The following is a 14,364-nucleotide window of genomic DNA, read 5'->3' on the forward strand; positions in this document are numbered from 1 at the left end:
CTCGTAGGAGGAGGAACTCTGAGCAAGGTAGAGCTGATGATGCTGACAAGGAAACCTGCTCTAACTTGTACACTTGGGTTCAGGGTAAAAACATTGTAGGTAACTCAGCCCATGCCCTGGCCTGCACTGGCAGAGGAATTCACAGGGTAGGAGAAGGTGCAGGTGGAGGAGTGGGATGGCTCAGTGCAGAATTTGTAATAGCTCTGTACAGGTATTCAACAAGAGTTATAGTACCTATGCCATGTTTGATTTTTTTTTTTTCCATGTGGCTGCAGCAGCAAGATCTTGCAATATAGCTTAAAGCTGACCAAGAACAGCAGTCCTAGACAGACCAGGGTGCTTTTTACTATAGAGTTCCTTACTGCTCTAACAAATGCTATTCAAGGCTGCTTTGAGCAACCCCGGCCCCCAGAGGAAGGTATGATCAAACACCACAGTCATTATTTTGCTCCTGCTTAAATCAGCCCCGATAGCTAATGCTTCAGTGCAGTAGCTCATACTCTAAGTCTGTCACCCTGAGCTAAACAGCACCCAGCAGCAGTTAGGAAATGAACTGCTTTCTCCTCAGCATTACAGGAGCGTACCACTGAACTGTGGTAATCACCAATAGATAACAAACCTTTACCAATTTCCAGTGTTGAAAAGACTACAGGGATGACAGTACAGACTGCTTTTTTTTTTCTCTAAAGCTTCAGCCATTACAGAACTGAAGCTAACAATTCTGAGTTAAAAGGGAAGAAAGAACTGTTGAGTATGAGAGTATCTCCAGAAGTGTTCCTTTCTGTACCTTTGTGCTGGTGTAGTGCAAGTAGCACAAATACCTTTTTATATAAAAGGGTCATTTCTGCTCACTGTTGTTCATTTGTTTATTAGCCAAAGTAACACACTCACAACCAACACAGCCAGACCCTGGTTTTAGAAAATTAGCAAATATGAAAAAATTCCTCTTAATATTTCCCCCCCACCCCCATTCTTAAAATTACACCGTAGATCCAGACTCAAGAAAGGATACCACAAGGACATTTTCAAAGGCCCAATCAGCACTTCATTTCAGAATGTTTTTTTCCAGAAACTTCATGTTGCTGCAGTATCCCTTATCTGGGGTAAGCAACAGAAACTGGGATGTCACTGTTTATACTTCCAGCCTCTTGTCTGCTCTTTTTAGAAAACCAGACATTCTTGAGTTTAAACTGCCCGAGTGCAAGGCAAGCGCTTTGACCCTGTTTGAGGGTAGAAGCGTGTCCAGAGAGCTGTTTGTGCCACCAGGAGGGTCTTGCAATTCACAGCTTTTCCCCCTTGCTGATCTTACCACCCAGCTCTGGAAGTGGACGGATTCCGCCCAGCAGAATCTGCAACCAGCAGTACAGAAACGTCCTGAAAGACACTAATACTGACAAGGTCAGGTTTCTGTTTCCATGAGCAACTCAATCCAGTTGGAGCTCACACATTCAGTAACTGTGGTAAAGGAGACTGTTTGGGTACAAAAAATAATCATACAGTGTAACAAGGCTCGGGAGCTTAGAAAGGAATAAATTAGGAACCAGAATCATACAGCTTCTTGGGCCTGTCCCCCTGCTGAACTGCAAGTTCCCATTTGTCCCAGAGAGTCTTCTGTTTCATCCCTATCTATCTCAGGGGAGAGATTCCTCTACAGGTCAGTCCTTCTGCCCCGACACGCTACTACAGGCTAAAAAGGAGGCTGGCCAGCAGGAGAGCAATGCCAGAACTCAAGGTGCCAACAAGGTGGAGAAGAGTAAGAACTGCACCTGCTTGTTAACAGGGTGTGAGCTAGTCTTGGATAAAGAGACTGTTTTTCTTTTGAAAAAACAGGCAGATAATTTTCCTGCTAAGGAAGATCATCATCAGGGAAACGGGGTATCTTGCTAATCACCTGGTAGCGCTTAATTTTCAGGGGAGCATTAGATCTCACTTTGAAAATTAAAAAAAAAAAAAAAAAAAAAAAGGCAAGTAGCACTGCCTTTAATCAGTTCATCAAGTAACATAACTCCAGACATCGTAGGGAGAAAAGGGAAGGGTTTTGGAGGGGAGAGGGGCAGTAGGCCAACTCCTTTCTCTTCCCTCTGCAAGAAGTTTCACACCAGTATCCCCTCCACTGCTAGGATGATTTAAAGGGCACTTCACCAACCATTCTGTTGAAGTCCTTTCCCAAAGCTGCCTCCAGTGTTGGTCTGGACCACAGGCAAGTCCTTCAGATGCTGACAGGTTAGTGCGGACGGCTGCTGGACTCCAGGTGGGAGCGTTTGCCAGCCACCAGCATGCTGCTGCTCTCTGCTTGTTCAGGGAATGGGCGCTTGTAGGTCCGACCGTGTCCGTTCATGGCCCCTCGCTGCCACTTGCAGATGTCTCCGTTCAGGATGTCTTGAATGTGCTGCACTATGAGGTTTATAGCAACTGCAGAGAGGAACGGGAAATACAGGACACGTAGGCTTTCTTGGCTGAGCTATCTAGAAAACGCAGAACATCCAGCCCTGTTCAACTCAAGTTTTGACAACAAGCCCTTAACTGAAACTCCTCCTGCCCTCTGCAGCGAGGTCAGACCTCAACAGAAACCAGCAACTGCAACACCAGCTTTAACACTGGTGTCCTGCTCTGCATCTCCAATCGCATGTCACTTTTTCCAGCCCTCCGCAGGCTGAGCAGTTGGTCATCGCGGTCAGGCTCCGAGCAGCTCCCTCCCCTACACCCCTCCAGCAAAACACCTTTCCTTAGAAGCATGCAAGCACGGCGGTGGTGTGCCATCTGCTCTCTTCCCAACCCCAAAGGTGGTCTCCCCAGAGAAATCAGACAGAGAACCGAACTCCCTTTTACCCATGTTGTCAACTCCTCGGGGGATGATCACATCTGCATACTTCTTTGTCTGCAAAACAGCAACGGTGGTGGAGACCGTTAATGGGAAACGCCAGCTTTATTCTAGGAAGACGCTACCAAACGCCAGAAAGCTGGGGGCAAAGATGGTGGCATTTCTGTGCTCGGGAGCTGCAAGTTAAAGCTCTCAGTCATGGTAACACCTAAATGAATTGAGAAGTCATACTGGCTAACGTGCACTGGATTTAAGGTCAGGGATTGTTCTTACTGTCCCTTTGCAGTGAATCACCAGGTAGGCAGTAGGTCAAGTGTGGAGTACTTGCTTTTACACTTCTGAAGGCTGCGCTGCCTTCAAATGGGTCGCCCGCTTCGATGCTGAGGTCTGTTTGCTAAGAGCCAGTCCTAATCAGCATTTCACAAACCATTGCTAAATCTCTGTCGAGAGCCAAGGTACCCAATGTGCATGTGAAATCCCTTCCTGCCTCTGATGACATTTTATTGATCTCTACCACCATAGAGCCCCTGTTTGTTTCCCCCCCCCCCAACTTATAAAAAGGCTGGCAAATTCAGCATTTCTAATGAGTACTTCTACAATCCCAGAATTGCTTTGATCTAGAGCAAGAGGCGCCTGAGCTAACCTTTTCCATCTTATTTAATCCACATACAGGATTTTGTTCTCAAAGGGTTTTTTGCAAATTAGTTTGATTACGTGACCACCTAAATTGGCCCCGCATTATATGGCATAGCAAGCAGACGCTATAATGGTCTGCCCCAGGTTTTCACCAGCATCCCCTGTTGAGAGAGAGTCTACTGGAAACCAAGCTCTTCTTTCTTCCTGCAAGACTTCAGAATAAATGCAGAGTGGGAGTGTTTCAGTCAAAGGGATCCACGCTAAAATAGCCATGGCAGCCAGCAGTGAGAAAATGTGTGCAGCCTGTAGGGATTTCCCTGGTGCTTTGCAAAGCAGAAGGGACCAACCATTTACGTTCTTCAAACAAGCAGCTTGTAATGGTTGAATAGATGAGGCAGAGGGGAGAGCGTGGGATTCGTGAAATACGAATATCAAAAGCCACCACTGCTGCATCTACAGTGCAGCTGATCCCCAGGCGACCCTGCTCCTTCTCTTCCCCCCCCGCGCCGCCCAAAAGCACAAATCAAATTAGTGAGACATTTAGTACCGGTAAGCAGAACTCCTCAAAGGCAGGCTTGACGAACGTGGTGTACTGCGTGAGGATCTGCTCAAGGTCCCTCCCACGTTTCATATCTCGCAGAACTGGGACGGGAAGATAAAACCCCTGAGTCTTACCACATGGCTGAGGATGGATAAGGAACACGAGCAGGCTGACGCTGCCTGTGACGGCAGAGCATTACCTCTGCGGGACAGCCGGACATCGGAATCCGTGTCGACAAAGAGCCGGAGATGGAACATGTCCCGAATGTCTTGATTGTAGAAAACCAGGATCCCCTCGAAGAGAACAACGTCGGCGGGATAGACCACCGTCGTCTCCGCCAGCCTGCCAGGCAAAAAACACCCAGAGCACGTTGTTAAAGGGGTCTCGCACCACAGTCAAGCAGTCCGTCCCCAGGCCCAGCTGGGGACATCCACATCCGCACCCCAAGACTTCACACAAAACTGAAACCTACCTAGAATGCGTCACGAAGTCGTAGGTTGGTACCTCAACCGTTTTCCCCTCAACAATATTTTTCAGGGTTGTATGCATCAAATCGTTATCAAAAGCATCTGCAAGAGCAAGGTTTAAAGAGGAAGATGTTTAGATGCTGCTGTATCACATGTTCTGCTCGGATTTTCTAAACCCGAAGGAAAAGCTCTCTGCCTAGTATTACACCAGGAGAAAAGGAACTTACGCTTCATTCTTTCCTACCAGCAGCAATCCAATGCTCCTCACCCAAACCAGAATTGCTATACTTGGTTGCAGAGATAAGGAAGAGAGAATTCGCTGTTTATAAGCAACTACAATACAATGAAATTAAGAACCCAAATGCGAAGCTGGTAATTGTCTAATTTTACCAAACCACTTGGTAATTGTATAATTTTGCGCAACTCTTAGCCTGTTAGCTAAGAGTAATTTAGAAAACCTCAGACATCTTTAATGCTTTTCAAGAGTGTTATCCACACCAGCTAACCTACAGCAGGCTCTAGACTTCAGCCAAGGGCAGATCATTGTCCCGTTTGCAAGCCACAGCACCGCCCCGAGCAAGGAGAGCAGCTGTTTATGTGGACAAGAAATATCAGGAAAGGATTTGGGGATCGATGTGGTTTATTACAGAGCCTCTCAACAGCCGAGGATGAGGAGACAGCACACCGTGCAAGCCGGGATGCTCTCCAACATCGCTCTCTGCAAAGGTGTGCTAAATGAGCGGCTACCACCCGCAGCAGCGCGGCTTTTGTGATAGCAACGCGTACACACAAAAGACGAACAGACATTTTGGCGGGGGAAAGAGCATTTCTGTTCTCCCAATAACTTCTCATTTTCTACAAGCCCTTGCAGTAAAGCCCAGCTGCTCTCCGACCACTAACTCAACCGCGTTAAAAGACAGGGGAAACAGGCTGCAGGGCTTCAGCCACAACGTTACGGCGAGCAGCCTCACCCGGGTGGTCGAAGTTGTACTGCCCCTTCAGCGCCTTGGCCTGCTGCTCGGCGGTCAGCACCTTGTAGAAGCTGTCCTGGCTGAGGATGAGGACCTTCCGCTGCCGGCGGTCCACCTCGTTCTGCCCCAGCAGCTCCATGATCTTCTCGCAGACTGTGGACTGAGGGGATGGGGCTCAGGCAGAGCGGGAGCACCGCCGCCCCCCGCCCGCGCCACCCAGCCCAGCCCTTCCCCGCCGGGCAGCCCGGGCCCGATCCCCCCGCCCCGGGGCCGGCGGCGCCCGGTGCCGGAGCGGAGGAGGGAAGCCGGAGCCCGAGCCCGTCCCGCCGCCTGCCCCGGGACGCTGAGGCCAGCACCGGCGATGCCCCGGCGGGCGCCGCGCAGCTCCGCCACCCCCCCCCCCCGCCGCGGGCAGCGGGCTCAGCCCCGGCCCCAGCCACCGCCCGTAGCGCCGCGGAGCAGCGGCCGCGGCCCCGGGCAGAGTCCAAGGTCTCACCTTGCCGCTGGCGGTGCCGCCGCTGACGCCGATGAGGAAGGGCTTGGGGTGCGGCCGCTCCGGCTCGGCGCCGCCGGCGGAGGCCATGGCGGGGCTGCGGGCGGGCGGCCGGGACGCGCTGCCGCCGGGCCTGATGGGAGATGTAGTCCGCGGGGCGGGGGCGAGGACACGTGACGGGGCGGGGACAAGGGGGCGGGGACACCGGAGGCGGGGCCACGTGACGGGGCGGGGAAAGGGGCGGTGCCACCGGCGGCGGGCACACGTGCGCTGAGTGCGCCCGGTCTCAGCCCCGGGGCCGCGGTGACGGGCACGGGGGTGAGCGGGCGCGCACATCTGTACACAGCTGGAGCTTATGCTAGACAGCGGTGCCTCATATAGGCCCGTGTGCGTGCGCACACCTGTGTACGCGTACATGAGTACTTCCGCGCGTACGTAGGTGTGCGCAAGTGCATGTACGTGCAGAAATATGCACCTGCAGAAACGTGTGAGCGTACAACTTGTAAACATAAGGACATAGAAACACAAATACGTATAAGACATATACATATGGTGCGCATGCACGCACACTACGTGTAAGGGCATATATACATATGTACACATACATACACACGCACATACTGAGTATTGATAGATACAGCTAAAATAGGTGCATTTTTATATCCATCTGGTATATAAATAGCTGTGGCCGGAATATATAGACAGCACTTTCTGCATGGAAGCACAGTATTTTAAAAGCCGGACAAACCATACATTTTTACACGGACCAAATGTGTTCAGCCGCACGGAAGCGCACACCTGAGGCCCCCACCGTTTCTGTAGGCTGCAGCACAACGCACAGGAACGGCGATGGGCACCAGACCTGCCCGCCGCGGCGGGGGGGGGCGCGGCGGCCCGGGGGGTGGGGCACCGCAGACGCCCCTCTTGGCTGCCCCCGGGGCCCCGGCGGGGGTCACCCCCGGCCCCGGCGCCACCCAAAGCCCCCCCCCCCCCCCCCCCCCCCCCCCAACCCCGAGCCCCGGGGCGGCGGGGCCGGGTGCGGCCCGAGCCCGCGCAGGGCCCTGGGCAAACACCCGGTCAATGATTAACGCGCCCGGCCCCGCGCCCGGCCCGCCGGCGCTGCGCTCCCGGCCGCCGGCGCGGGGCCATGCGGGGGCCGGGGGCCGCGGCGGGGCCGTAGCGGGGGGGGGGGGGGGAGCCAGGCCCCCAGCGTCCGGCAAGCGGGGACCCCGCGGGCACCGACGTGAGTGGGGACGGGCAACGGGGGCATGGGGGTGGCGCAGGGGGCTTGGGGTCCCCGCGGCGGCAGTGGGGCGGCAAAAGGGGGGGTGGGAGGGGGGGGTGTCCGCTCAGCTTCTCCTGCGGAGAGCCCGGCCCGGCCCCACACTCGACCCTAATTCCGGGGGGACGTTTGGGGTCGGTGGGCCGGGGCTGTGCCCGTCCCGTCACGGCCCCGCACCGCCGCCGGCCGTCACTCGCGGGGTGTGTGTGGGGGGGGACGACACGACAGCGGGGCAGCCCACGGCCTCCCTGTCCCCGCAGGCATCTCCGCGGGATGGAGGGCGACGCGCCGGCCGGGCCCGGGAGCCGCGGCCCCGCAGCCGAGGGAGCGGAGCCGGGGGGTGGCAGCGGGGCGGCCGGGGGGCTGCCCGGCTCCGGCACACGCTGGGATCCCCCCACGGGCCGCGGGGACGGGCCCAGGGTGGTGGCGGCGGTCACCAACGCGGCCTTCGAGGGGGACCCGCCGCCCTACTCGCCCCCGGACCCCAAGAGCGTTCACCTCCTCTACCCGCCGTTCCCGGCTGGCTTCTCCCAGCAAGCGCCCGTCATCTACCAGCCGGGGCCGGGGCCGGGACCCTTCCCGCCCCAGGGCATCCCACCTGCACCCCTGCCCTACACCACCGTACGTATCCCCCATCCCGACTTGTTCCTGCCCCACTGTGCAGCGGGGTCACCCCTTATCCCCCCCTCCCGGGTTTGTGGGGTCCCAAGTGGCACCCCAAACGATGCTTGAGCAGCACAACCCGGGGGGGGGGCACAGGGGGAGGTCGCGCAGCTCTAACCACCCCCACGCCCCTGTGTCGCAGTACGACGGGCAGCCGAGCGCAGGGCCATCGCCCGCCGGCCGCGGGCAGCGCCTGCCCAAGGACTACATGGTGGAGTCGGTGCTGGTGACCATCTTCTGCTGCCTGCTGACCGGGGTCATCGCCCTCGTCTACGCCCACGAGGTAAGGATGGCGCAGTCCTGATTTACACCGAACCCACCTGGCGCCTCGAATCCTCCCTCCTGGTGCTGCGGGTCTCTTCTAACCTCTCCCCTTCTCCCCCCCGCGCCAGACCCGGGCTGCACTCAGCCGCGGGGACATGGCCCAGGCAAACGTGGCATCCAAAAAGGCCCAGTCGCTGGTCCTCTTCAGCCTCCTCTTCGGGTTGTTCGCCTCCATCAGCTGGGTCATCTATGTCCTGGTGGCCCTGTACGTATGACAGGGACCCCGAGCCCCAGGGACAGGGCGCGTGCCGGGGGCTCCTTGCGGCTCACCACGGCCCAGGGGGCACGGGCAGGTGGAGTGACCGCAGCCCCCGCGTGGCATCACCGGGGCTGCTGTGGGAAATGGGTGACCACAAAGCATTATCGGGGCTGAGAGGCAGTGTCCGTCCTTCCTGGCGGGGCGAGGAGCCGCTCCGGAGCTGCACGTGCCTTCGCCCACCCGCTCTCAGCCCCGCGGGCAGGAGGAACCCAGACCGAAGCCATGCCGGTGCCGTGTCCCGCTGGAGCCGGCTCTTGGCAAGGAGCCGTGTCGGAGCGGCGGCACCACGTACGGGATCAGGCTCTGCTGCGGGATGTTGAATCCTGTTACCACGGCCTGTCACTTGGCGGTGCCAAATGGGACTCTGGTGTAGAGGGAGCGTCTTGTAGAACTGGGGCTGGAGACGGAGGAAACGGCCAAGGAGTAACGGAGAGGCCAAGGCGTGCAGCCGCTCCGCCGGCAGCTGCTGCTCTGGGCGTGCAAGAAGCCCTCACCAGTAATTAATAACGTGAGAAGATATAAACCCACATATTTAGCTTCTACGGTAATTTTACACACACAAATACACACACACGCTGTACCGCCACCTTCTTGCTGCTTCCAGATTGAAATAAAAGACAGACGTAGCCAAAGCTTCTGTTTTCTCTGCCCACCAAGGATGTTCTCCCCCTCCCCAGCTTTTGTCCACCACAAAATTCAGGGTAAGTTCTCCTGTAATTGGTCAAATCGGGGTTTCCTCCAAAAACAGGTGGGTGCTGGGGCTCCAGCCCAAGCAGGACCCCGGGGAGACCCCAGGGAAGGGGACCCCGCACGGGGCCGTGCTGGGGATGCAGCGGCCCCAGGTCTGGGGGTGCCACTCGCAGAGCTGCTGCGGGGAAGGGGAGGACAAGCCGCCGGGTCTTCCAAAGGCTGCTCCGATGAGCCGGGAGGGATGGAAGCGTGCCCCGTGCCAGGCCCCGCTCTGCTCACAGCCTCCCCGGGGGGCTGCGACAGACCCCGCAGCTCCCTCGCGCTTTGGCCGGGCCGGTGGGATGCGGCACCGCGGTCCAGCCCCGGCGAGGGAGTGGGGGAGGGATGTGCTCGGTCAGTGTCTGGGCATCCTCCTCCCAGGCTGGCCGATGCCGATTATTTCCAGAGGAATTCTGAACCCCATCCAGGACTGAAATAGCGCGGGAGCGTGCTCGGCGCCCAGGCCACCGCAGGGGTTATTTATAGCCCTCGGTCGCCCGGCACGCGGCTGCTACACGGGCTGGGCTGCGGCCGGGCACACGCCTGCCAACATGTGTTTTGGGGAGCCGGAACCCCCCGACACGGGGGACATCAGTGCCTGGAGGAAGGTGAGAGGAGCAGATATCCCCTCCCACGTGTAGGGCTTGTAGTGGGGCAAGACCGTCTCGCTGGGAGGTAAGAGAGAGACTTATAAGGGAAAAATAAAAGGGAAAAGGGCCAAGGGCAGAGGAAAACGCCGAGGGGCACATGAGAAAACACGAGGCCACACCAGCGCCAGAACTGGATTCGATTGTCACTTTAATCCACAGACTGCTGCATGCACTGTAAACAGGATCATCAGGCGGGTTTGTTATTGGTGTTTATTTGTCTTTAATATAAAAGTTACAGGTCTGAAATGTTTGCAGGAAGATGCCACCATCAAGACTGGGTTAGTGGTGAATATATAATACAACCGAACAGCTGGGGAGGGGGGAGAGGCCTGGGAGCGGGGCAGGGGGCTGGTGACAGCGGGCATCGCTTCTCCCCGCTCCCTGCCCCGTGCGGAGAGGGGACTGAGACCCCCCCCTCCCCTCAAAAGAGAGGTGGTGGTGTCGAGGATGCTGCCTGCAAGACAACACGAGCACGCTCATGGCCAGTCTTGCAAAGGGCTGCTGCTCCGGGCTTCTGCTCCCCAGGGGTGCTGCTCCTGCAGAGCGGGGGTCTCTGGTCAGCAAACCCAAAACTGCTGTGGGCAAGGACACCCTTCTTTAGGGTCCCTCCAGCCCCACGAGCCTGGCCCGAGGTCGGGACACGAGCCGGGAGCCGTGGTCGGGACAGCCCGCACGGCCGGGGATGGCCGCAGAGCAACGGGGAGAAGTGGGGGAGGAAAGCCCAGGGGCTCGGCCCCACCGCGCTGGACGAGGTGCTGCGGCCGGGCAGACCTCCCGTCCCCACGCTGCGGGCTGAGCCTCCGGCTTTCAGGGGGGCTGGCGGAGAGCAGGGAGCAAGACCCTCCCTTTGGTGCTAAGAGGGCTGGCTCATGGTTTCAAGCGCAGGGAAGAACCTGGAGACAGCTCCCGCTCGCCAGCGTGAGAGGAAGGCGAGCATCCCGGCAGGGCTGAAGACAAGGTGCGCCCTCCTGTCCCTCGGTGGCATCGGTGGCATGAACGCTGCACCCCCGCATGGGGAAAGCGGAGCGATGGGCTGCGGGTTTAGTGCTACCACCACACACGACACTCCTAGAAACAGCCTATGCCACAGCACACCGTCCGAGGGAGGTGCTCGGAGCTGGCCGGGGGGAAGCCTGCGCCAGACACGGGGTGTATTTGCCTTTTCACAGTCTCGCCATGTCTTTTTTTTTTTTAAAAAATCTTATTTACAAAGGAAAACACAAGTATTACTTCCTGCGTGGAAGGCTGGGAAGCCTTTGGGGATTGCAAAGCCTTGGTCGGACACGACACACAGCTCTGATGCCCTCAGCGCCATAAAAATAAACCGTTTTTGAAGTGTTCTGCCTCGGATGCTGCGTTTCAGCACAGAAAGATCCCCACTCCTCCCGCTCTGGGGTTGCACAGCACGAACTGGTGTTGGCCCCCACGCTCCCCTCCCCCAGAAGATGCCCTCGCGGGCAGGGGGTTCTCTCTGCGCTTCAGCATTTGGCCGCTGCGCAAGTCCTTCGCCTAAATCCTCAGGAAAATAATCGAGCTGGGTACAATCCTGCGAACGGGGCAACGCCGCTGTCGGTCGCTCCTGCCGCCCGTCGGGCAGAGCTGCCGTCTGCAGGGAGCCGGCTAAGGCTTTGCAGTCTGTTTGTAGAAGGAAGTGCTTGCAACTCTGATTCACCCAGAATAAACAGAGGCTTTAGCAAACACGGAGCTGCTATTGAGAAATAAGTTAAGGATGCTCTGCGAAACACCCTGTCTGTATTCCTTGCGAGTTGCTGCCCTAAAACCGCAGGATTTTGTTAGAACTCTGTAAAAACCTGTGGCCATGCAACACGGTGCTGAGAAAGGCCTTGCAAGGCTGTGAAACCCTACAGCGTACGCTCAAACCCACGATCCACACTGTAAACCATCAGATGAGGACAGAGAGGAGGGACGTGAAATGGCCCGGCCGGGGCTGCACTGGGGGGGGATGCCCCGAGTGGGACACGGAGAGGGGACAGAGGGGCGGAATAAGGCACACCGAACGGATTGGGGTTAACGCTGTGTGTGTGGGAAATGAGACCCCCCCAGCCTCGCTCTTCCGTGCCGGGCTGCCCCTGCCCTGCTGGCTCCGGCACGGCGGGACTGGGGACGGGGACCTGCTGGGGCTCCTGCCAAAGCACGGATCACAAAGCGCAGCACCAAGGGTCAGCCAGACGGGGACCCCCTGAAAAAACCATTTGGCAACAGTGAGAGGAGAGAGGAGCGGGGTGGGGGGGACGGGGCAGCTCGGCCGGGCACAGGGCTCCTTCCTGCTTCCCATTGCCAACCCCAGAAATGGACCCGCTGGCTCCTTCGCCCGGCTCCTGCACCCGTTCCGCAGCCAGCGCCCACGCAGCCGCCCCGAGCCTCCTTTCTTCCAGCACTTGGAACAACATTGTCACTGGTTGTGAATTTTATACATACTGTTTTGCACTTTTCTTTTTTTCCTATAAACCCATCGGTACTCAGACATGCATCAAAAAAATCCCCAATGGATTCTAAATACTAATATTTACAGTCTCGTATACTACAGCATTTACTGTGCAAAAGCTAGTACCATCACTAACAGATACGGGTTCACAGGACAAGTGAACCGTAGTACCTCGGGTAGTCAATGTTTCCAGCGTTCGGAGGGATTACCGTTGCTTAAATAACGAGATCTGAGAGGAGGAGGGGGATACGATGACTGGAGATGGCGGGTCCCTGCCCACATTTTCAGTGCCTCTTCCGTATCTACGACCGGTGCCTTCCTCCCATGAAGAAGGCGCCAGAGATCTGGGGTAAACCGAAGACCCCTGTAAACACAAGCAGCTCTCTGAAAGCAGAGCTCCTCTGGCAGGCAGCGGGAGACTCTTCCATCCTCAGCTCCTAGGGATGAACACGTTTCGAGGTGGCATTGCAGGGGAGACTCAAACCCTTGGCTTCCACGGCTGCTGCCTGCTGACCACCACTCCGGCGACAAGTTTGTGGGTGCTGAGCTCTTGCTGACCCTCCTTTGCGGATGAAAACAAAAGCCTGGGTATTCCCGGATGGAATCGGCCAGCAAACCAGTCACACACTTGCATGGGACCCTCCTTCCACAAAGCTCTCTCCCCGGGTTTAAAGCTGATTCATGGCACAGAGGGACGGGAGGAGAAGGAGGGTGAGCGCAGCGAGCACCGGCTGATCTCTGCTCTCCGCGGCTGACACGCGCGGTCACTTCTCGCCGGCTGCGAGAGCCCGACGTTCACACACCCAGGGATCGCTGCCAGCTGGGAGGGAGGGTGCGTCATCCAGTAACAGGTACAAACATTGAACTCCAGTCTCATAGCTGCCCTCGGTGCGTCTGCGGAGCAATTCTCCTCGCTCGCACAACCCCTCCTCCTAGGTTTTCTCTTCTCGGTCTGTTTTCCGCCTTGTAATGTTCCGAGGTTTGATTTTGAGGGACAGTTCCCACAGGGCCTCCTCAGCCAGGTGGTCGCTGAAATCGTTGAAGAATGACACTATGTCGTCGTTTCTTTTGATGTCGTAATGTCTGGAAAACCACAGAGTAGGGCGGCAGTTAAACAAGGGGCTACCTGAGGACCTCTCCCAACTTTGAGCCACCCCTGCCCTGCTCTAAGGGACACCCAGCGCTGTGGGGTCTGCATTACCTGAGCCCAATACTCGTGACTGTGGTGTGACACCAAAAAGGGGAAAAACCATCATGCCCATCCCTGAACTGGGGGAAAAAAAAAAGGACCCTATCACACTGAAATCAGCAGTTAGATCTGCTGCCTCTGCTCCAAGACAGCATTGAAGAAAACCCCTCATGACCTACAGAACGTAGGAACCAGCAACAGCAAAACCTGGAGGAAAAACTGTTGTCTGAAAGAGAGTAGTGGCAAAACTTTACTGCACTGGATCTCAAAACTAATACAGGAAAAACGTCTTCACAACTTTTAGTCACAGCTAACCTAGAGAGGGAAGGAGACTGTGACCAGAGCCCTGTCCTTCCCAGGTCTCCTTACATCTCCATCACGATGCTTTGACCTTAGGCTCCCCTCCCCTTCCACGGGGGCTCCTGTGCCCCAGCCACAGCCCCCCCACGCCAATCCCCACCGTGGTGCCTCGAAGCCAGCTCTGACCCCCCTGTTGCTGCACTTACACTTGTTGGAAGCACCTCATACTGTCCAGGATGTTAAACTGCTGCCAGCGCTTGGAAAAGTTCACTTTGCTGTCAATGTAATCAGGGTTTCCCAGATGAACAAAGGTCAGGTCCTGCAGAATCAGGCCTCTGAAAGAGAGAAAGGGGCAGCAGGCCAGGGAGTAGGCAAACAAGTACAGAGGTTAGTCACACAGGGGCAGGACAGCCAGCCAAAAGGCAGCGACAGGCAACCTAAGGGCCTCCCGCTGCTGCCACCATCAGCACTGCAACTTCTAACTGGAGGGAAATGCTCCCCCAGCAGCAGATCCAAAGGTGTTCAGGTGCAAGGCACCCACCACGCACAGCTGAGGGACCCCTGGGGCAAGGCGCTCACGGTCACACTAAGGG

The 14,364-nt window shown here is 56.9% G+C and overlaps 3 protein-coding genes across 3 annotated transcripts in view; 1 reads left to right on the top strand and 2 right to left on the bottom strand.

The window, feature by feature from the left end:
- Positions 1 to 1,958: 1,958 nt before the first annotated feature.
- UCK1 (uridine-cytidine kinase 1) lies at positions 1,959 to 6,019 on the bottom strand. The gene is made up of 7 exons (XM_050907656.1): positions 5,933 to 6,019; positions 5,437 to 5,596; positions 4,471 to 4,567; positions 4,198 to 4,340; positions 4,005 to 4,099; positions 2,830 to 2,878; positions 1,959 to 2,412 (listed from the first exon to the last, which is right to left on the bottom strand). Exons 1-7 carry the CDS (start codon positions 6,017 to 6,019, stop codon positions 2,225 to 2,227), a joined length of 819 nt encoding a protein of 272 aa, XP_050763613.1. The 3' UTR covers positions 1,959 to 2,224.
- A 1,465-nt stretch (positions 6,020 to 7,484) lies between these two features.
- Positions 7,485 to 9,067, top strand: PRRT1B (proline rich transmembrane protein 1B). Its single transcript, XM_050908065.1, has 3 exons — positions 7,485 to 7,832; positions 8,017 to 8,157; positions 8,267 to 9,067. The coding sequence occupies exons 1-3, from the start codon at positions 7,485 to 7,487 to the stop codon at positions 8,411 to 8,413; spliced, it is 636 nt and encodes a 211-aa protein (XP_050764022.1). The 3' UTR covers positions 8,414 to 9,067.
- Positions 9,068 to 9,973: 906 nt separating this feature from the next.
- The window catches only part of RAPGEF1 (Rap guanine nucleotide exchange factor 1), a 90,709-nt gene continuing 86,318 nt past the window's right edge, over positions 9,974 to 14,364 (bottom strand). The window contains exons 25-26 of the mRNA XM_050907807.1: positions 13,978 to 14,106; positions 9,974 to 13,365 (exon numbers count right to left, since the gene is read on the bottom strand). Of these exons, the coding sequence (XP_050763764.1) occupies positions 13,215 to 13,365; positions 13,978 to 14,106 (280 nt within the window). The 3' untranslated portion in view covers positions 9,974 to 13,214. The remainder of the gene's footprint in view (positions 13,366 to 13,977; positions 14,107 to 14,364) is intronic.

The sequence above is a fragment of the Gymnogyps californianus genome, chromosome 18 (genome assembly GCF_018139145.2).
Source record: "Gymnogyps californianus isolate 813 chromosome 18, ASM1813914v2, whole genome shotgun sequence".
Classification (NCBI taxonomy): domain Eukaryota; kingdom Metazoa; phylum Chordata; class Aves; order Accipitriformes; family Cathartidae; genus Gymnogyps; species Gymnogyps californianus.